The sequence below is a fragment of the Nerophis lumbriciformis genome, linkage group LG29 (assembly GCF_033978685.3).
Source record: "Nerophis lumbriciformis linkage group LG29, RoL_Nlum_v2.1, whole genome shotgun sequence".
NCBI lineage: Eukaryota > Metazoa > Chordata > Actinopteri > Syngnathiformes > Syngnathidae > Nerophis > Nerophis lumbriciformis.
This window is the reverse complement of record NC_084576.2, coordinates 23,410,455-23,434,062: the sequence shown is the minus strand read 5'-3', so window position 1 is coordinate 23,434,062 and position 23,608 is coordinate 23,410,455. Positions and strand designations below refer to the sequence as shown.

At 36.5% G+C, this 23,608-nt stretch overlaps 1 protein-coding gene across 1 annotated transcript; it reads right to left on the bottom strand.

Moving 5' to 3' along the window:
* myod1 (myogenic differentiation 1) lies at positions 1–7,521 on the bottom strand. Its single transcript, XM_061924333.1, has 3 exons — positions 6,842–7,521; positions 5,100–5,169; positions 1–612 (listed from the first exon to the last, which is right to left on the bottom strand). Exons 1-3 carry the CDS (start codon positions 7,412–7,414, stop codon positions 392–394), a joined length of 864 nt encoding a protein of 287 aa, XP_061780317.1. The 5' UTR covers positions 7,415–7,521; the 3' UTR covers positions 1–391.
* Positions 7,522–23,608: the final 16,087 nt, after the last annotated feature.

Here is a 23,608-nt window from a genome sequence, read left to right as displayed (position 1 = left end):
GTCAGTTAATATTCAGCTTAAATATGAAACTTAAACATGTTCAGTCAGTTAATATTCAGCTTAAATATGAAACTTAAACATGTTCAATTCATTAATATTCAGCTGAAATATGAAACTTAAACATGTTCAATTCATTAATATTCAGCTTAAATAAACTTAAAAATGTTCAGTCAGTTAATATTCAGCTTAAATATGAAACTTAATCATGTTCAGTTAATTAATATTCGGCCTAAACATGAATCAGGCGCCTTGAAGCTTGTCCAACAGGAGAAGTTATTGGCTGAAAAAAAGCCAGTTTTCTTCCTTGATTATTAGCAGCAACAAAAGAAAACAGGTTAAATATGTCTGCCACAAACAGGAAGAGGAAGTAGGGACTTGGTTGAGGGGCGGTCTATAGGACTTGGTAGATGAGGTTGGGGTCCTGCGTGCCCGTCGGGGACGGCACCTGAGCTGCGGGCTCGGGGGTGGAGGCCTCGCCCGCCGCTTGGGACTCGGCCGGCGGCGACCCCGCTGCTGCCGGGCCGCCGGCGTCTGTAGAGATGCGCTCCACGATACTGGACAGACAGTCCAGGCTGGAGACCACCGAGCCGCGCTCCGCCTTCACGCCGCCTGCTGGGACACAAACACATATTTTACTATTCAATACAGACTTTCACACGATGGAAGTTGCCCCATTTCAGGCAGCTTCAGATGAAATGTTTTTTCTAATTCCTAGCCTCTTCCTGCTCCGTCACGGATAAGAATAGAACAGCAAATCTGTCTGGTTAGTGAAACTGTCTGCGGGGGCGTGCAGCTTGAAGTGTCAGTCAAAAACTGGCAGCTCCCATTTTACTGTCAAAATAAAAGTAATAGAGTAAATCAAACTTGAAGTGAATTTGATGCGTGTTTTGTACTCAAATGAGTTCATGGAAGAAAAAAAAATGTAACATAGCTAAATTAATTAAAATGTGGGTATTTTTCTGACCCACATTGTAAGGAAGAGAAAAAAAACCCAGTAGATTTTATTGCAAAAACAAAATGGAGTTTGACCATACAAATAAAAGTGTTACTATTTTTACATTTGCTGTTAAAATTTACATTAAAAACAGTATAAAAAAAGTGGTACTTTTTTATTTTTTATTAACAGTAATTTTGCAGAAACTGGCTTTTACACCGAATTACTCTAAATTGATAAACAGGACCAGTTTTTATTTTTTTTACCTTAAAATCTACTCTTGTTTTTACAGTGCATCTCAGTAGATTGTATGGTTAAAAAAATCTGTTTTTCAAACAAGCACTGTAAAAAAAAACAAAAAAAAAACACCAATTTATTTTTAAGTTAAACAAATTATTTAAGAATAGCTGTCATTCCCCAGAATTTTACAGTAAAAAAAAATATGTTTTTATTTTTAAATTATTCGAAAGAGACAAGCGGTACAAAATGGATGGCTGGCTGGTATGTGTATGATTAATTAGTAATATCAATAATAATTAATAATATTGCATGTTATCATTTTTTGTTTATTTTGCAATTGCAGTAATTTGGTTTAAAAATGCTGTAAATTTTTCGCAAAATTACAGTAAATTGAAAAACAATACCATATTTTTTAAGGTAACATTTTGGTTACTGATTTAAGTTTTTTTGTTGTTTTTTTTTACTGTAAATGGTAATGGAAAACTAGTACAACCTTTATTTTTATGATAATACACAATATATATATATATTTATTTACTTATTAGGGCTGTCAAAACGTTAACACTATTTTTATTTTAACGGGAGATTAACGCGAACGCTTACTGTTTGACCCTCATGCCTTGCCGTAGCGGGCGGGAACTTGGCTGCAGTTCACTTGCTACAAGCGGGCAGAAATTGACAAAAGAAAGTCTACCTTATGGAAATCTCAAGTTCAAAGCCATAACAAGTTTTTTTTTTCCCGTCGAGAAAGGATTTTTTTTACACTATTTTTATTTTGAGAAGAGGCGATATCACTGCACGTGTCGAAAGAGGTAGGCGGTGTTTCACTTCCGTCTTCAGATTAGTTTAAAGTGCAGTGATAACATAACATTTAGAGTGTTACTGTGACTGATTTAGTAAGTAATATGACATAAAAGCTCACAGAAATGAAAAACGGTCGGCAAGAAGTCGAAAGGAGACTTCTTTTTGTTTTATATTGCAAACAGTCGATCCGACGTCAAAACATGTCAAGACACTTTCTCAAAACCAATTACACACTTTTCCGGCTTCAAAATAAAAGCGCCGCGCTATACATCCGGTTTAAGACGTTTACAAAATGAAAATGACTTCCATTACGATCATTAGGGATGGGAATCGGATCCGGTACTTTTTTTTTGGCACCGACCGAAGCCAGCTGGTAGGTGACGCCTTGTGACGTCACGTCTGCTCGAATGAGCACCTGCGAATGTCCTCTGTCACTTCCGGTGAGTCTTTGGCGGACGTCATTAATACTCGCTTTGCAAACCAGAAGCCTCGGGTTCGAATCCTGGTCGTTGTTGGAAAAACTGCTCAGATTTTCAAATGTATGTTTTAATAATGTTTAATATACTAAACTTCAGAATATTAATAACAAAGTGGACTGTTACAAAATCAAGCTAATTAGTAAAGATGTTAGATGATTGATAGTTATCTCCTGGAAATGAATTGTGTTGGTCAAGGTAATATAATTTATGGTGCCATGATTTCAGCCTTTCAAAGTTCCTCTTGGACCACCAATGTTTAATTTCGGTGTTTGTCAAATCCTAGTTGCAACCCAGCAATGTTTCGAATAGAAAACGCTCTAAAGTTTGGTTCGTCTTTTCCAAATGCGATTCAGATATGCAATATTTGTGACTTAAAACTCAAGGCAAATATTATTCCAATCTAAAGCTAAAGAGTGCAGCTAAGTTAGATGTACGACTCCTGCATTTGGCACTTTTAGCAACTAAACAACACAGGGAAAGAAATTGCGTTTTTGCTTCACTTTTATTTGTAGTTTAATACTTTTGAGGAAAAAAAAGGTCTTTATTTTTACACCATCCTTTTTTGCACATTTGTTTTTAACTAAATTGTCTCCATGGACCCCCATCACATATTTTCCAGATGGAAAAAGAAAGGAGTACACAAATCCAGGTTCTATTGTGTGCAATACTAAGAAAACAACACTGCATTGTTGTAGTTTAGTGTTTTCATGTTGAAGAAAATTTGCAAAACAATCGCAATCATGTTTCTATACAAATAATTGGATATTGTTTTGATATATTTGATGATCGATCGATAAAGACAAATACTTGTGTTACATTTTAAACAGTGTAGCTCAGGGGTAGGGAACCTATGACTCTCGAGCCAGATGTGGCTCTTTTGATGACTGCATTCTATTCTATTCCATCTGGCTCTCAGATAAATCTTAGCTGACATTGCTTAACAGGATAAGTAATGAATAATTCCGCTGGTAATCACAGTGTTAAAAATAACGTTCAAAATATAAAACTTTCTCATGCATTTTAATCCATCCAACCGTTTCTACCACACCTGTTCATGAAGTCACATTAATGGTAAGAAGTATTTGATATATTATTGGTTAGCTTCAGAATAACAATGTTATTAAAAAAAATAAGAGACTTAATATACTCGAAAAATGTTGGTCTTACTTAAAAATGCACACATTTAGTTGTATTCAGTGATAAAAAATGTTCTATGGCTCTCACAGAAATACATTTTAAAATATTTGGCTTTCATGGCTCTCTCAGCCAAAAAGGTTCCCGACCCCTGGTGTAGCTCCTCTTCTCTAAATGCTAGTGCTTCTAAAGCAGGGATATAAATTCTGTATTGCTGTACAAAATCTGACAAGACACAACACACAAAGGTTTTTTTTTAAATTATTGTTAAAAAATGGTGTTTGTCCTTTTTGTGTTGAGCTGTTTAAAAAAAGCATAATGTTTAAAACACATTTATTTAAAACAAAGTAATTGTCCGTTCATGGTGTTGAAACTTGACAATGATGAAAAATTATATATATGTATGTATGTATATATATATATATATATATATATATATATATATATATATATATATATATATATATATATATATATATATATATATATATATATAGCTGTGATTAATCATGATTAATTTTGAGTTAACTATGAACATTGCGATTAACCGCGATTAAATGTTTTAATCGTTTGACAGCCGTAATATAAATATAAAATGCTTTGTATTAACAACGGTATATTTTAGGTTAAGTTATGGAAGAACAGTGGCCAGAATTTGACAGTAAAAATATAAAAAAAACAGTATTACTTTTGTTTTTACTTTAAAACTCTGTTGACAGTTTTTTAATTGTAAAATTTACGATCGGTGTACCCCGCCTTCCGCCCGATTGTAGCTGAGATAGGCTCCAGCGCCCCCCGCGACCCCAAAGGGAATAAGCGGTAGAAATGGATGGATGGATGATCGTTGCTTTTACAGTGCATTACTGTGAATTTATTTTTGATGGTAAAGTTATGACGACCGCAGCTGTTTTTTTTTTAAACAAACAAGTCTACTTGTTTTTTCTCTCGGTTTTTTTAATACAGTGAGGTTTCGATCCCTACCGCAGATGTGTCAGGAAGATATGCAAATTAATGTTTTAATTAGGTTGCATTTGTTATTTTGCACCAGGAAAAAACTAAACAAAAAACATGCATCAAATAAATGTAAGTTTGATTTAAAAAAAATATTACAATCGTTTCACATAAATACAAAAGCAAAAGCAAAATAAAATCCTGCTTAGGGCCCTGCATTTACACACTTTATTAGCTCTCAATAAACATTATTAATATGATTTGCTATTGTTAACCATGCATATTGATTATTTATATTTCATAATTATCAATTATTATATTGATAATTACTTATGTATATATATATAATACATTATATATCAATTAATCATTAATTTAATAATGATAATCAACATTTATCCCACTCCCTAAATGAACTTCCATATTTAACATTAATTATTAATGAATTACCCCGAACATCAATTGAATGATTTTTCATTAATAAACCAATTTCTACACGTGCATAAGTAGAACACATGGAACAGAATCAATCACGTTATTCATTGATTAGTCCTTACCACTGGATGTGTTGTTAAAAAAAGAAGTCGTCCTCCTGTTGGACGCACAGCCCGCTCCGTTAAAGTCTGTCTGCAGAACAAACACAACATGTTTATAATTCATACAGAACATTGTTTCTTTCATCAGAACACGATAAAGTAAGTGGACACATTTTGAGAAATAAGATCATAACTGACTAATATAATTATAAATACAAATTCAAGTGTGTATAATTGAAAGATAGAATGCAGAGCAATGTTATTATTTTCAGCTGGTTCTTTTTAAAATATTAAACCATTTATTTGCATACAGTTATTAACACTTTCGTTAATTGCTTTTGTTCTTCATCTTTCAGGTTTACACGTCCAAAACGAAATTATTTGTTAGAATAATAATTTGGACTTTTAAAAAAGACATATATTTGAAAATAAATATATATGTTTAATAAGATGTAAAAACTGATTAATTGTATAGTAAGATGTAAAAAAAGAGAATATAAATGTACAATTAGATGTAAAAAAAATAATTGAATGTATAATAAGAAGTAGATTAAGAATACAACTATATAATAAGATATACAAAGGATATGAATGCATAAAAAGTCGTAAAAAATAAGAATATAACAAAGATATAAAAAGGTATAAATGTAAAATAAGATGTAAAAAAGGATTTAAATGTATAATAAGATGTAAAAATAAAATTAAAATAAATGTATAATAAGATGTAAAAATAAATATAAATGTATATTAAGATGTAAAAAAAAAGAATAACAAAATTTATAAGATGTAAAAAAAAAGAATAACAAAAGGTATAATAAGATGTAATAAATAATATAAATGTATAAAATATAAAAAAGGAAATACATGTATAATGCAATGTAACACACACACACACACACACACACACACACACACACACACACACACACACACACACACACACACACACACACATTCATTCATCCATTTTCTACCGCTTGTCGCGGGGGGTGCGGGAGCCTATCTCAGCTGCATTCATATAAATGTATAATAAGATGTAAAATTAATATAGATGTATAATAACATGTGTGTGTGTGTGTGTGTCTGTGTGTATAAGATGTATAAAAGAAGAGTATAAATGTATAGTAAGATGTAAAAAAAATAATATTTATATAAAATAGGATGTAGAAAAAGAATATACATTTATAATAAAATGTAAAAAAATAATATTTATATAAAACAAGATGTAAAAAAAATTATAAATCTATAGTAAAATGTAAAAAAAATAATACCAAGATGTTAAACAAATAACAATATAAATGTATAAGATGTGAAAAAAGAATATATATGTATAATAAAATGTAGAAAAATAATATAAATGTGTAATACGATGTGTAAAAAAATATATAAATGTATAATGAGATGTGAAAAAAAAATGTACATGTATAAAAAGATGTTTAAAATAAGAAAAATGTATAATGAGATGTAAAAAAAAAGAATATAATTGTATAATAAGATGTTTAAAAAAAGAATGTAAATGTATAATAAGATGTTTAAAAAAAAGAATGTAAATGTATAATAAGATGTAACAAAAAAGTATATAAATGTATAATAAGATGTTTAAAAAAGAATATAAATGTATAATACGGTGTTTAAAATAAGTATATAAATGTATAATAAGATGTTTAAAAAAGGACATAAATGTATAATATAATGGTTAAAAGAAATAATATGAATGTGTAATAAAATGTGAGTGAAAGGGAAGCATGCACGCCATGTCTCACCATGCCGTCCGAGCAGTTGGAGCGGGGGCTGGAGGCGTCCGAGTCCCCGCTGTAGTGCTCCATGACCGGGTAGTACTGGTCGTCGTGTCCGCCCCGCAGCAGCGCCTGCAGGGACTCGATGTAGCTGATGGCGTTGCGCAGGATCTCCACCTTGGGCAGCCTTTGGTTGGGGTTGGCGGACGTGCACCGCTTCAGGGTCTCGAAGGCGTCGTTGACCTTGCCGAGTCTGCGGCGCTCCCGCAGCGTGGCGGCCTTCCTGCGGTCCGCGTTGGTGGTCTTCCTCTTGCAGGCCTTGCACGCCCACAGCAGGCAGCGTCCCGCCTGGTGGTGGCCGCTGGGCGCGCGCACGTGCTCGTCCTCGTCCGCCCGGTTCTGGTGGCGGGACGAGGACGACGACGAGGACGGGGAGGGCGACGACGAGGCGGACGACGACTCGTCCGGCTTGAGCAGGCCCGCGTGGAGTCCCAGACGCGGGTCCAGGTCGTCGAAGAAGTGCATGTCGCTGCTGCTGAAGCACGGGTCGTCGTAGAAGTCCTCCCCCGCCATCGGGAACGACAGGTCCGACAAGTCCATGCTGGTTCCGACCCGCAAGCCCGAACAAGGTCCAGAACACCAAACCAGAACCGGCACGTGGGAAATGGTGTAAATAGTGCGCGTGCGGGCGGGCGCGTGCGTGGGAATGTAGAGTCCACTCTGACACTTGTGGACATGCTGACCTCCTTATACCTGCCAGGTCCACAGGGGGCGTGGTTACGCGCTGTGACGCAATTGGAGACCTGGCCAATCAGAAGTCAGCAGGCGGGGTTTACAACTTCACGCCAATTAGGCCCCGAATACTCGTAAAAACTCTTTACTACTTGAAAGTTGTACTCCAATATTTGTTATTAAATATAATAATAATAGCAGCAAGTTTACTGTCCCTTCTAAGACTAAATGTTATTATTATTAGTTTTTAATAATTGTTATTAAATATAATATTAGTAATGTTTACCGTACGTTCTAAAACAAAATGTTATTACGTTTTAATAATTATTAACTATAATAGTAATATATTTAATGTACCTTCTAAAACTAAACGTTATAATTACTTTTTAATCATTATTAACTATAATAGTAATATATTTACTGTTCCTTGTAAAACTAAATATTATTACTTTTTTAAATTGTTTTAAATAAAAAAATACATTTAATGTACCTTCTAAAAATAAATGTTATTAGTTTTTAGTAATTGTTATTAAATACAATAATAATATATTAACTGTACCTTGTGAAACAAAATATTATTACTTTTTAATAATTATTATTTAATATATTAATAGCAAAACATTTACTGTACCTTTTTTAAAAACAAAATGTTATTACTTTTAAAAACTAAAAACTCACTTTGTGGTTAGCATGTTTGCCTATTTGGAACATCTGTGTGGGCTTACCATCTTCCCTCTGTTCTTGTGTGGGTTTAGTCCAAAACGCAAAACTTGCGTAGTTTTAGTTCAAAAACTGTGCCTGTGTAGGTTCACTCAAAAAACAAAACTTGTGTAGGTTTAATTCAAAACACAGAACTTGTAAAGTTGTACCCCAAAATACTGTACTTGTGTGGGTTTACACAAAAACAATGTGCTTGTGTAGGTTTACTTCAAAATACTGTACTTGTGTGGGTTCACTCTAAAACAGAGAACTTGTATATAGTTCTACCCCAAAATACTGCTCTTGTGTGGGTTTACTCTAAAACACAGCACTCGTATATAGTTCTACCTCAAAATACTGTACTTTTGTGGGTTTACACAAAACATGTGTTTGTTTAGGTTCACTCCAAAACACTGTTCTTGAGTGGGTTTACTCTAAAACACAGAACTTGTATATACTGTAGTTCTACCCCAAAATACGTACCTGTGTGGGTTTACCCTAAAACAAACACTGCGCTTCTGTATTTCTATTTCATAACACTTTGCTTGTGTAGGTTTATTCCATGACACAGAGCTTGTAGTTTTACCCCAAAACACTGTGCTTGTGTGGGTTTACGCAAGAACACCATGCTTGTGTGGTTACTCCAAAACACCATGCCTGTGTAGGTTTACTCCAAAACACTGTGCTTGGGTAGGTTTACTCCAGCACACTGTGCCTGTGTAGGTTTACCCTAAAACACTACTTGTGTAGGTTTACTGTAAAACACTGTGCTTGTGTAGGTTTACTCCAGCACACTGTGCTTGTGTAGGTTTGTTCCAAAACACTGTGCTTGAGTACTTTTACCACAAAACAATGTGCTTGAGTAGGTCTAGTCTAAAACACTGTATTTGTGTAGGTTTATTCCAAAACACTGTGCTTGTGTACTTTTACCTGAAAACATTGTGCTTGTGTAGGTTTATTCCAAAACACTGTGCTTGAGTAGGTTGACTTCAAAACGTTGTGCTTGTGTACTGTTACCTCAAAACACTGTGCTTGTGTAGGTTTATTCCAAAACACTGTGCTTGTGTAGGTCTAGTCCAAAACACAGTATTTGTGTAGGTGTATTCCAAAACACTGTGCTTGTGTGGGTTTATACCAAAACACTTTACTTGAGTAGGTCTAGTCCAAAACACTGTATTTGTGTAGGTGTATTCCAAAACACATTGCTTGTGTAGGTTTATTCCAAAACACTGTACTTGAGTAGGTCTAGTCCAAAACACTGGATTTGGGTAGGTTTATTCCAAAACACTGCACTTGAGTAGGTCTCGTCCAAAACACTGTATTTGTGTAGGTTTATTCCAAAACACTGTACTTGATGTCTAGTCCAAAACACTGTATTTGTGTAGGTTTATTCCAAAACACTGCACTTGAGTAGGTCTCGTCCAAAACACTGTATTTGTGTAGGTTTATTCCAAAACACTGTGCTTGAGTAGCTCTAGTCCAAAATGGCATGCTTGTGTCGGTCTACTTCAAAATACTGTGCTTGTGTGGGTTTACTCAAAAACATTGTACTTGTGTAGGTTTAATCAAAAATCAATGAAAAGTCATACAAAAACAATACAAAAATGAAACATTTCAAATATATATAATTCCTTAACGTTCAATATTTCAGTATCTATATTGTATAATGAAATACATTTAAATAAAATGTATCAATAAAAGTGCCCTGGGATGAGGTGGCGACTTGTCCAGGGTGTACGCCGCCTTCCGCCCGATTGTAGCTGAGATAGGCTCCAGCGCCCCCCGCGACCCCAAAGGGAATAAGCGGTAGAAAATGGATGGATGGATGGTATCAATAAAAGTTCAAAAGTTATTCAAATGAATTTTGTGACGTCATTATTTGTCCCACAACTTTATGTACTTGACTTGTGTTAGAATGTTCATGATCATAACGTTATGATCGATTTTATTCATGTTTAACAACACTAAACATTTAAGTGGATTCATATCCTAATAATAATTTCAAAGTAAATATGTTTACATGTCAAGCAGCGTTTAGAAGGTGCGAGAAAAGTTCTGTTTTTGACGTATGTGACGTCATGGAGGTGGATGCAGGTATTATTAATATCCGCTAGGGGGCACTGCAGAGCACAGTTCGTCTCGCAGGCCGTGCCGAGCAAATGCCAATCAAACATTGAACTTTTCTCACTACATTAATCAACTTAGGTAATATTTATAATAATGAATATTGTAATAATTAAATATGTGTGTGTACATTATGTATATATAAATATGTGACCCCTAAATTTGAAATATGAAAATATGTGAAACATTTCTAAACATGTACATTTTAAAAGTTCACAATAAGAGACAATGTACACACAAAGTATTAGTAGAATTAAAATAATTTTGAAGTTTTATGGAAATAAAACGAGAAAAATCTTGACAATATCTACCAATATCATAATAAAATATATAACAGTTAATAATGTGTAAAAAAAAAAAGAAAAAGTAATTATGTAGGAAAGAGATAAGAATGTATATAATTTTGTCTAACATGATAATATTACATTACATATAATTCATACATAGTAAAATATTAAACAATAAATACTGATTATGTAACAACGAGCTAAAAGGGTATAGGATTATTCTTAACATGATACAATTATAATACATGACATCTAAGAATGATTTAAATATACAAAAAAGTGATTATGCAAGAAAGATATACAAAGGAAATGATTCTTACTGGGCAGCACGGTGGAAGAGGGGTTAGTGCGTCTGCCTCACAAAACAAAGGTCCTGAGTAGTCGTGAGTTCAATCCCGGGCTCGGGATCTTTCTGTGTGGAGTTTGCATGTTCTCCCCGTGACTGCGTGGGTTCCCTCCGGGTACTCCGGCTTCCTCCCACCTCCAAAGACATGCACCTGGGGATAGGTTGATTGGCAACACTAAATTGGCCTTAGTGTGTGAATGTGAGTGTGAATGTTGTCTGTCTATCTGAGTTGGCCCTGCGATGAGGTGGCGACTTGTCCAGGGTGTACCCCGCCTTCCGCCCGATTGTAGCTGAGATAGGCTCCAGCGCCCCCCGCGACCCCGAAGGGAATAAGCGGTAGAAAATGGATGGATGGATGATTCTTACTGACATAATATAATATTTAAATACATAGAATGAGATAATCATGGAAATATTAAACAATAATCAGTGATTATTTAAGAAAGAAATAAAAAGGTTAAAAAAATCTTACAAACATAACATTATAATAAATAAGATTTAAAAAAAAATAGAATATATATTGATTTTATATATATATATATATATATATATATATATATATATATATATATATATATATATATATATATATATATATATATATATGTCTATCCACTTCCGGCGTGGGTGTCACATGCATGACAGTGCATGATTCTTGTTTTTTTTCTTGAGCTTTTATGCTTTATTATGGTCTCAAACTGCTTAATCAGGCAAGTTTGATGTTTCTTAAAAATTTGTTGTGCGGGTTTTTTTTTCCCGCCGTCTTTGTGTGCGCGTGTGGCTGAGGACTGCGTCATCAGGCCAGGTGAGGATTGCTCCTCCACTAATTGCAGCCGGCCTGTCTATTAGGGACACTCACCCGCGGATTACCGTGTCACGCGTGTCGCCTTTCAATTCCCCATCAGAGGCAGAGCTCCGTACACTTGCTGTTGCGCAATTAAAAATGCGCGTTTCTGTGATGTTATGAGCTAGGGAATATTAGAACTACACTACCCAGCATGCAACAGTAGTGACGAGCATGCGCGGTAGCCCCGTGAATTGTCGTTGTATATGTTGCCATACCGGCAGCTAGAATGTGGTTATGATTGAAGCTTTTATTAGTAGATTGTACAGTACAGTACATATTCCGTACTATTGACCACTAAATGGTAACACCCGAATACGTTTTTCAACTTGAATAAGTCTTGAGAACGCTGTGTGAGTAAACGTTGAGAACTCAACGTTTACTTGGCTGCAAGGGCAAAATATTGACGTCCCCCTTCAAAGTAAAAGCATGAAGAAAGTCGGTGTTTGGCGTATGCGATCTCGGGTGGGATGAGGCGTTTGGAGTGTGTGGACGTGGGTCACGCACCTCACCGGCAACAAAAAAGAAGTTTCTGCCAGTGTGGCTGCGCACCTTGGCCCTGATTGGGCGGGGGATGATTGCGGTGGGCGTGTCCCTCGCTGGTATGGCGGAGTCTTTTTCAACCTTTTCTGAGCCAAGGCACATTTTTTTCATTGAAAAAATCCTGATTCACGCTAACAGCAGAAAACAAGCAATGAAACTCAGCAGCCATATTGACTGTAAAAAGTCGTCGTCGCAATTGTTGGATATAAATTCAAACCATAACCAAGCATGCATCACTATAGCTCTTGTCTCAAAGTAGGTGTACTGTCACGACCTGTCTCATCACGCCGTGACTTATTTTGAGTTTTTTGGTGTTTTCTTGTGTGTAGTGTTTTAGTTCTTGTCTTGCACTCCTATTTTGGTGTTGATTGTCATGTACGGATGTACTTTATGGACATCGTCTGCTGCACCACACGCTGTAAGTCTTTGCGGTCGTCCAGCATTCTATTTTTGTTTATTTTGCAGCCAGTTCAGTTTTAGTTTAGTTTTGTTTAGTCATCCTTAAGCGTCAAGCCTTTTGTTTATTTTTTGGTTTAACCATTAGACACCATTTTACCTGCACTCTGCCTCCCGCTGTCGTCTGCTTGTTGTGATCACGACAAACCATGTTCCCGACATCTACAAAGCAATTGCACCTACTGCTATGGAGGAGTATTACCGAGTATTGCCGAGCTCTAGACAGCACAGGCAATAATTACTGGTTTGCAAACAGTATTTTTAACCCAATTAGGTAAAATTACATAATTTCCCACGGTACAATAGTGTGCCGCGGCACAGTGGTTGAAAAACACTGGTATACAAGATGGCGTGATGGCCAGAGAGAGAATAAAACTAATCGTGCAAACTTGAAGAACCAGCGAGTTGTTGGCGGCAGTGTGTTGCCTTTAGCCAGGGAGTAGTCTTTGCCATTAAGCTGAATGTCTAGTCGTACGTTGTGCCCTGTGAAGTATTTATACTGTAAGTCAGTGTCACAGACGGGAAAAACTAAAGAATGTGGGGGCCATTTTGATATTTGTAATTTTCAAAACTAATACAATATATAGATTTTTTTTTTTTTTACCTTTAAGGCTCCCCTCAAGTCGGGCCCCGGGGACCCGGAAAGGTCTCAGTCATAAATGTATTTTTTTTATTTTATTTTTTTATTATTCAACACTGAAATCTCTAGATCAACTTCAGGTCTATTTGTGGATCACATGTTAAAACATATTTATTTACGTTTTATGCCCTTTTTGTTTCTGAAAACTTTGTTTATTTAATGGAAAAAACACAAATCATGCAAATAATAGGTCAATAATTCATAACATTTATTTAAAAAACTTTTTTTTGTTGAGCATTGACAGTTTAAAAAAAAATAAAAATCCCACAAACATTCTTAGAAACTAATTCAAATTTAAATTCTTAAACCGTTTTACATTGTCATTTGGGTTTATTGTGTGCAGAATTTTGAGGACACAAATGAATGTATTCCCTTTTGACATAAGGCTGTAACATAACAAAATGTGGAAAAAGGGAAGCGCTGTGAATACTTTCCGGATGCTTTGTGGTGCGGCGCGGCTCAGATGGCAGAGCGGCCGTGCCAGCAACTTGAGGGTTCCAGGTTCGATCTCTTACTTCCGCCGTCCCAGCCACTGCCGTCGTGTCCTTGGGCAAGACACTTTAACTACCTTTATATGTAGCTTAAAGATGAAAATCATGGGTTTCCACTATGTAAAGCGCTATATAAATATAATTCACTTCTGTAAAATTTAAAATATAAAAAATAAATAGCTATTATGTTAAAAAAAGAGAGAAAGTATTGAATTCTAGCTAATATGATAATATTATAGTACATAAAATGAAAAACAAATATTTAAAAATATATAATAACATTATATTTTATTACAAGGAAAACAACTGACGATGAGCTAAAAATATAAAGTCACATGAAACAATATTATATATTTAAAACATTTTTTGGAACAATGAAGATTAGTGCCCTTTGACCTTTTGGGGCCATCACACAACATGAGTTAATGTTTAGACGTATATGTTATTATGTGTCCATAATATTATGTGTTGTTGATCAGCTCACCATCATCTTTGTGTGTGTGTGTGTGTGTGTGTGTGTGTGTGTGTGTGTGTGTGTGTGTGTGTGTGTGTGCGTGTGTGTGTGTGTGTGTGTGTGTGTGCGCGAGTTGTTGTCATGTTGGACTTTTACAGCAGGCAGCAGGTGTGAATACAGACAAGTCTGCTCTTAACTACTGTCTGTTGTGTGTGTGTGTGTGTGTGTGTTCTATGCTAATCAAGACCTCCAACTAGCACCATGATTTAGTAGAATACGTATATATATATATATATATATATATATATATATATATATACTGTATGTATATATGTACAGTATATACACACACATATGTGTATATATGTATATATCCATATCCATTTTCTACCGCTTGTCCCTTACGGGGTCGCGGGTGATGCTGGAGCCTATCTCAGCTGCATTCGGGCGGAAGGCGGGGTACACCCTGGACAAGTCGCCATCTCATCACAGGGCCAACACAGATAGACAGACAACATTCACACTCACATTCACACACTAGGGCCAATTTAGTGTTGCCAATCAACCTATCCCCAGGTGCATGTCTTTGGAGGAGGTAGGAAGCCGGAGTACCCGGAGGGAACCCACGCAGTCACGGGGAGAACATGCAAACTCCACACAGAAAGATCCCAAGCACAGGATCAAACCCAGGACCTTCGTATTGTGAGGCAGAAACACTAACCCCTCTTCCACCGTGCTGCCCCTATACTGAAATACTTAAACAAAAGTAGCTTCATTTTTTAATGTGGCAAACACACAAAATATGCAAAATTTTCCACAAAGAATATTTCAAAGTGGAATATTTAATGTGAAGTAGTTGGAACATTAAACAGGTTAATTGTTCATTTTAATTCCAATCAGCAGTGCGTATTCAGAGCGCAGAGAGGAGAGATGGTGGGGTGAGCAGAAAGGTGTTTAGCAGGTGAGCATCAGGCAGCGGACTCGCCCCAAATTATAATAAACACCTCCCAGTCAACTACTAGTAACATCACTAGGAGCCCGTTGATCTTCTAGAAATATAAGCGGTAGCTCAGCTCGCTCGCAGTCCTTGAGGGGAAGGCTAATTAGCTTTTAGCGTAACGGTAGCTCACTGTCCTGTGTGTGTGTGTGTGTGTGTGTGTGTGTGTGTGTGTGTGTGTGTGTGTGTGTGTTACGGGCAGCAAAGCCCTGTCTGTCTGAGAGAAAGACAAGCATTATTGGCCTACAGTTAACAACTAAGTTATTTCACTTTACCTTTTTCTGTGTTGATTGAGCTGTGTTGAAGCAGCAAAAAAGGACATTACCGTATTTTTCGGACTATAAGTCGCAGTTTTTTTCATAGTTTAGCCGGGGGCGCGACTTATACTCAGGAGCGATTTATGTGTGAAATTATTAACACATTACCGTAAAATATCAAATAATATTATTTAGCTCATTCACGTAAGAGACTAGACGTATAAGATTTCATGGGATTTAGCGATTAGGAGTGACAGATTGTTTGGTAAACGTATAGCATGTTCTATATGTTATAGTTATTTGAATGACTCTTACCATAATATGTTACATTAACATACCAGGCACGTTCTCAGTTGGTTATTAATGCCTCATATAACGTACACTTATTCAGCCTGTTGTTCACTATTCTTTATTTATTTTAAATTGCCTTTCAAATGTCTATTCTTGGTGTTGGGTTTTATCAAATACATTTCCCCCAAAAATGTGACTTATACTCCAATGCGACTTATATATGTTTTTTTCCTTCTTTATTATGCATTTTTGGCCGGTGCGACTTATACTCCGTAGCGACTTATACTCCAAAAAACACGGTATGTTAAATGAAGAGTTTCTGTCTCTGATAGTTGATATAATAATGTAACTGCATCATAAAGCCTACATGAACTCCATGGTGTTCAGGGATGAATAGTCTCTCCTATTGCTATTGTACTATTTTTTCAGCTATAGTCATACTTGCCAACCCTCCCGGATTTTCCGGGAGACTCCCGAAATTCAGCGCCTCTCCCGAAAACCTCCCGGGACAAATTTTCTCCTGAAAATCTCCCGAAATTCAGGCGGAGCTGGAGGCCACGCCCCCTCCAGCTCCATGCGAACCTGAGTCCGCTTTCCCACAATATAAAGAACTCTACAGTAAAGCAGTCCACGTCTGCCGTAAACAGCAATGTTGTGACACTCTTAAACAGGACAATACTGCCATCTAGTGCATTTGATGAAAGCACTTTTGTGCGTGCCACACATGCATAATCAGAGAGGGTGTTCAGCATGGTTAGAAAGATAGTGACAGAGAATAGAACAAGGATGGACAATTCAACCCTTAACTCAACAATGAGTAGATGAGTGTTATGTGTGTGTATATGTGTAAATAAATAAACACTGAAATTCAAGTATTTCTTTTATATATATATATATATATATATATATATATATATATATATATATATATATATATATATATATATAGCTAGAATTCACTGAAAGTCAATTATTTCATATATATATATATATATATATATATATATATATATATATATATCCATCCATCCATCCATCCATCCATTTTCTACCGCGTATTCCCTTCGGGGTCGCGGGGATATATATATATATATATATATATATATATATATATATATATATATATATATATATATATATGAAATACTTGACTTGGTGAATTCTAGCTGTAAATATACTCCTCCCCTCTTAACCACGCCCCCACCCCAACCACGCCCCCCGCACCCACCCCCCACCTCCCGAAATTGGAGGTCTCAAGGCTGGCAAGTATGGCTATAGTTACATTAATCATTAGTGATGTAGCAGCCTAGTTTTGAATGGCAGGGTCCCTGCTATCACATGTTGATAAAAAATAAATCATTTACATAATAAAAATCGACTACAGGCTTCCCAAATGCTGTAATAAATTAAGCAGGATGAGTTGAGCATATGTCAGCATGTGGCCCCACTTTTAACTATTTTTTTCAAACGCTTATTGCAAACGCTTACTTACAGTAAGTCATTAATTTGACTTAAGTCATTATTTTGACTTAGTAAGTCATTATTTTGTAATTATTTTGACTTAGTAAATTAGTAAGTCAAAATATTGACTTACTAAGTCATAATAATGACATACTTAGTACCTCAGGTAACTAGGACTGTTTTGTGTATTGTTTTTACTTTACGGGAAAAATATCGAGATATATATATATATAGTATATCGGCATTCAGCATAAGGAGCGGGAAACACAACCAAAAATTGTAGGCTTTCTCACGTGACGAAGCCGGCCTACTTCACCGCAGTCTGTAGTCTATTGCCCCCCCCAGGCTGTGGTGGCAGCGATTAGATGGAGACGTGATGGCGACAGGCCGAGTTACGCTGTTCCTTACTGGAGAGACACCACCTTAACTAACACATTTTCTGGGGGAAACCCTGCTATAGTAATAGTATTGTAGAAGTGGTGCAGTAGTAGTATAGTAATAGTATAATAGTAGTGCAGTAACAGTAGTGGTGCAGTTGTAGTATAGTAGTAGTGGTATAGTAGTATAATAGTAGTAGTATAGTAGTATAATAGTAGTGCAGTAACAGTAGTGGTGCAGTCGTAGTATTGTAGTAGTGGTATAGTAGTATAGTAGTAGTGGTATAGTAGTATAATAGTAGTGCAGTAACAGTAGTGGTGCAGTCGTAGTATAGTAGTAGTGGTATAGTAGTATAGTAGTAGTGGTATAGTAGTATAGTAGTAGTGGTATAGTAGTATAATAGTAGTGGTATAGTAGTATAATAGTAGTGCAGTAACAGTAGTGGTGCAGTCGTAGTATAGTAGTAGTGGTATAGTAGTATAGTAGTAGTGGTATAGTAGTATAATAGTAGTGCAGTAACAGTAGTGGTGCAGTCGTAGTATAGTAGTAGTGGTATAGTAGTATAGTAGTAGTGGTATAGTAGTATAATAGTAGTGCAGTAACAGTAGTGGTGCAGTCGTAGTATAGCAGTAGTGGTATAGTAGTAGTATAATAGTAGTGGTATAGTAGTATAATAGTAGTGCAGTAACAGTAGTGGTGCAGTCGTAGTATAGTAGTAGTGGTATAGTAGTATAGTAGTAGTGGTATAGTAGTATAGTAGTAGTGCAGTAACAGTAGTGGTGCAGTCGTAGTATAGCAGTAGTGGTATAGTAGTATAGTAGTAGTGGTATAGTAGTATAGTAGTTGTGGTATAGTAGTATAATAGTAGTGGTATAGTAGTATAATAGTAGTGCAGTAACAGTAGTGGTGCAGTCGTAGTATAGTAGTAGTGTTATAGTAGTATAATAGTAGTGGTATAGTAGTATAATAGTAGTGCAGTAACAGTAGTGGTGCAGTCGTAGTATAGTAGTAGTGGTATAGTAGTATAGTAGTAGTGGTATAGTAGTAGTGGTATAGTAGTAGTGCAGTAACAGTAGTGGTGCAGTCGTAGTATAGCAGTAGTGGTATAGTAGTATAATAGTAGTAGTATAGTAGTAATGGTATAGTACAGAGTTTTTCAACCTTTTTTGAGCCAAGGCACATTTTTTTCATTAAAAAAATGCGGAGGCACACCACCAGCAGAAAAGGTTAAAAAATAAAACTCCACCAGGTTGTCGCGCCTTATTTTGAGTTGGTTGTTGTTTCCTGTGTGTAGTGCTTTAGTGTCTGTCTTGCGCTGTTATTTTGGTGACCCTTCCTGTTTTGTTGGTGTTCTCCCGTAGCAGCTTCACGGCTTCCTTTGAGTGCTATTGCCCGCACCTGCTTTGTTTTCGCAATCAAGACTATTTTAAGTTGTGCGTACGCTATCCTTCTTTGTGGGGACATCGTTGACTGTCGTGTCATGTACTTTGTGGACGCCATCTGCTGCTCCACACTCTGTAAGTCTTTGCTGTCGCCCAGCATTCTGTTTTTGTTTACTTTGCAGCTAGTTCAGTTTTACTTTTGTTTTGCATGGCCATCCCTATGCTTCAGTGCCTTTTCCTAGCGGGACTTGCCTTTTGTTAATTTTTACCTGCACGCTGTCACCCGCTGTGCTCTGCATATTGGGATCACCACAAACCATCCTTGACCTGCTGCCACCTACTTATATGGAGTATTACATGGTTACCCTGCCAAGCTCTACACAGCACAGGCACATTATTCTAAATATTGATTTGAAAAAAATATTTTTGGGACCAATTAGGTGAAGTTGCATAATTTCTCACGGCACACCAGACAATATCTCACGGCACACACTAGTGTGCCGCGGCACAGTGGTTGAAAAACACTGGTATAGTAGTGTCGCAGTAGTAGTGGTATGGGGGCAGTGTGAGGTCACAAGAGTGTTTTAGGGGAGCAGCTGTTGCGTTAAGAATGTTGAGTCGTCATCTTTCAAGTGTTGTCGTTAGTGACGCTAATGGAGGGCAGACGGACACAATCGCTGATGATGGGCCTTAACGTCCTCGTTACCCACAATGCATCTCACATGGACCTCCTTCTTGTAAACACTAATATAGACCAGCTAGGGCGGGGGGGCAGTGTTGTGGAACAACATTGTGTGTGTGTGTGTGTGTGTGTGTGGGTTTTACCTACTCAGTGGCCTAGTGGTTAGAGTGTCCGCCCTGAGATCGGTAGGTCGTGAGTTCAAACCCCGGCCGGAGTCATACCAAAGACTATAAAAATGGGACCCATTACCTCCCTGCTTGGCACTCAGCATCAAGGGTTGGAATTGGGGGTTAAATCACCAAAAATGATTCCCGGGCGTGGCCATCGCTGCTGCTCACTGCTCCCCTCACCTCCCAGAGGGTGAACAAGGGGATGGGTCATATTTCACCACACCTAGTGTGTGTGTGTGTGACAATCATTGGTACTTTAACTTTTTAACTTTTAACTTTATGGTGAGGCTTGAGGACATCTTGTCTGGTCTTTCACCTCCGTGCACGTGTGTGAAGTTTGTGACGAGCACATTACATGACACTCAGGTTACACTGTGTGTGCGTGTGTGTGTGTGTGTGTGTGTGTGTGTGTGTGTGTCTCTATGTGCGCGCTGGTTTACTCTTGTGTGGTCTGCGACCTTTGAACCTGCAGGTGATGAACCTCTTAAATCAGAACAACACACTCACAGGACCGTGCACAATTAACATGCATGCTGGCCAGCTCTTTTATTTTATTTTTTTAATAATTTTTTTAATATATATTTTATATATATTTATTTAATTTAATTTTTTAATGTATTTTTTAAGTTTTATACCTTTTAATTATTTTTTGTAATTTCTTTTTTAACGATTTTTTTTCTACACTAGTGAGCTGTTAATGATTGTCGCGTTGTCGCCATGGCGACATTCGGAGTTTACCTGGAAGTAGTTTCAGCTCCTCGCTTCTTCTACATACATGTAGAAGAAGACAGACGACTGTACTACAATTGTCGTGGAACTTATCCAGGATCTCTTCTTTGTTTTCAAACGTTAAAGATTACGACCAAGACGACTTCTTTGCAGGATTAAAAAACTGCAGGATATGTTTGGAGATAGAAGATTATAACTAATAATAATACCGCTCACTGACCAATAGGAGGTGAGAGTCCATAAATATTCAGTTGTGTCTGCAAATGACGTCATTGTCCATTGACGAGACTTTGGACTTTCGTAAAGTTAGGGACTAACAAAGTTGTTATCCAGCATGGTATTAGTACTTGTAATGCATTTTCTACATCGTCGATCTTTGTTCAGACGGAAAACAATGAAGAGATCCTGGATGAGTTCAACTTAAACGAAAGTCAAAGAAGAGATCAACTTCAACTTTAACAGAAAACAAAGAAGAGATCCTGGATAAGTTCAACTAATGGAAAACAAAGAAGAGATCCTGGATCATCTCAGCTTAACAGAAAATAAGAGATCTTGGATAAGTTCAACTTAAAGAGAAAAGAAGAGATCCTGGATAAGTTCAACTTACAGAGAAAAGAAGAGATCCTGGGCAGGATCTCTTCTTTTCTGGATAAGTTCAACATAAATGGAAAACAAATACATGATGCAGGGTAAGTCAAATCTAAACCGAAAACAAAGAAGAGATGTTGGATCAGTTCAACTTAACAGAAAAGAAGAGATCCTGGATGTCATGTCTGTGTGACCATGTTTTGTATTAGTCATGTTTTGTTTTGTTTAGTTATTGGACTCTTTAGTTTCTGGCTTTTCACTCCCTTGTCTTGTTTCCATGGTTACCCATTAGTTTCACCTGTTTCACGTTTGGACTCATTGTGCACTCTTGTTTGTCACCATAGCAACCCATTAATTTTCACCTGTCACGTCACGCACCTGTTTCACGTTTTGAGTCACGCACCTGTTTTCGTTAATCATGTCTGTAGTATTTAAGTTCATTGTTTTCAGTTTGTCTTTCTGGCGACATCCCGCATTCATACCCCTGTCACAGTAAGTTTTTTCTATTAATGCCACAGTTAGTGTTTTGTTTAATTGTTCACAGTTTTTTGCCCACGTGCAAGTCTTTTTGTTTCGTTAGTCAAGTTTGTACTTCCGCCTTGAGCGCGCTTTTGTTCCTTTGAGTGTTATAAATAAATATGTATTTACCTTCACGCCATGACCAGTCCAGCTTTACTTGCATCTCGGGAAAACAAACACACCATAGTCCACGTCTTGACACTGGATAAGTTCAACTGAAACAGAAAAGAAGAGATCCTGGATAAGTTCAACTTAAACAGAAAAGAAGAGATCCTGGATAAGTTCAACTTAAATGGAAAACAAATACATGATGCAGGGTAAGTCAAATCTAAACCGAAAACAAAGAAGAGATGTTGGATCAGTTCAACTTAACAGAAAAGAAGAGATCCTGGATAAGTTCAACTGAAACAGAAAAGAAGAGATCCTGGATAAGTTCAACTTAAACAGAAAAGAAGAGATCCAGGATAGGTTCAACTTAAATGGAAAACAAATAAATGATGCTGGATAAGTACAATTTAAACGGAAAACAAAGAAGAGATGTTGGATCAGTTCACCTTCAAAGGAAAAAACCAAGAAGAGACGTTGGATAAGTTAATTCAATGGAAAACGAAGAGATCTTGGATGAGTTCAACTTAAATGGAAAACAAAGAAGAGATCCTGGATGAGTTCAACTTAAACGAAAGTCAAAAAAGAGATCCTGGATAATTTCAACTTTAACAAAAAACAAAGAACAGATCCTGGATAAGTTCAACTTTAACGGAAAACAAAGAAGAGATCCTGGGTAAGTCCAACTTAAACGGAAAAGGAGAGATCCTGGATAAGTTCAACTTAAATGGAAAACAAATAAATGATCCTGGATGAGTTCAACTTCAACGGAAAAGATGTTGGAAAAGTTAAACACAAACGGAAAACAAAGAAGAGATCTTGGATGAGTTCAACTTAAACGGAAAATAAAGAAGAGATCCTGGATAAGTTTAACTTAAACAGAAAACAAAGAACAGATCCTGGATGAGTTCAATTTAAATGAAAAACAAAGAAGAGATCCTGGATAAGTTCAACTTTAACGGAGAACAAACAAGAGATCCTGGATAAGTTTAACTTTAACGGAGAACAAACAAGAGATCCTGGATAAGTTTAACTTTAACGGAGAACAAAGAACAGATCCTGGATGAGTTCAATTTAAATGAAAAACAAAGAAGAGATCCTGGATAAGTTTAACTTAAACAGAAAACAAAGAAGAGATCCTGAGTGAGTTAAACTTCAACAGAAAACAAAGAAGAGATCCTGGATAAGTTCAACTTCAACGGTAGTACAGTCCTGTCTTCTTCTACATTTGTTAACCTGCAAGTACAAGGTTAGTTGAACAAATGCAGAACCCTGATTCTAAATGATTTAACCTATGCAGAACACTGATTCCGTTAAAGAATCACTTAAATAAAGTTCAGTGTTTTATTTTCCTACTTTCAAACAGTGTTACTCTTCAATTTGGTTGTAATGTTACAGTTGCCAAAAATATGAAATATACTTGTTAAATAAAACCTCGGCCTTGTTTTTAATGAATACTTAGACCTGCTTTCTGAGTGGCCTACTCAGTGGCCTAGTGGTTAGAGTGTTCGCCCTGAGATCGGTAGGTTGTGAGTTCAAACTCCGGCCGAGTCATACCAAAGACTATGAAGATATAAAAATGACCTCCCTGCTTGGCACTCAGCATCAAAGGTTGGAAT

What these genes read in the sequence shown, in the direction of transcription:
- myod1 (XM_061924333.1), bottom strand. Translation starts at nt 7,414, where the DNA reads ATGGACTTGTCGGACCTGTCGTTCCCGATGGCGGGGGAGGACTTCTAC. An exon ending in CCAACTGCTCGGACGGCATG is followed by an intron (nt 5,170 to 6,841) that starts GTGAGACATGGC and finishes TTTGTTCTGCAG; the next exon opens with ACAGACTTTAACGGAGCGGG. An exon ending in TTTTAACAACACATCCAGTG is followed by an intron (nt 613 to 5,099) that starts GTAAGGACTAAT and finishes TTTGTGTCCCAG; the next exon opens with CAGGCGGCGTGAAGGCGGAG.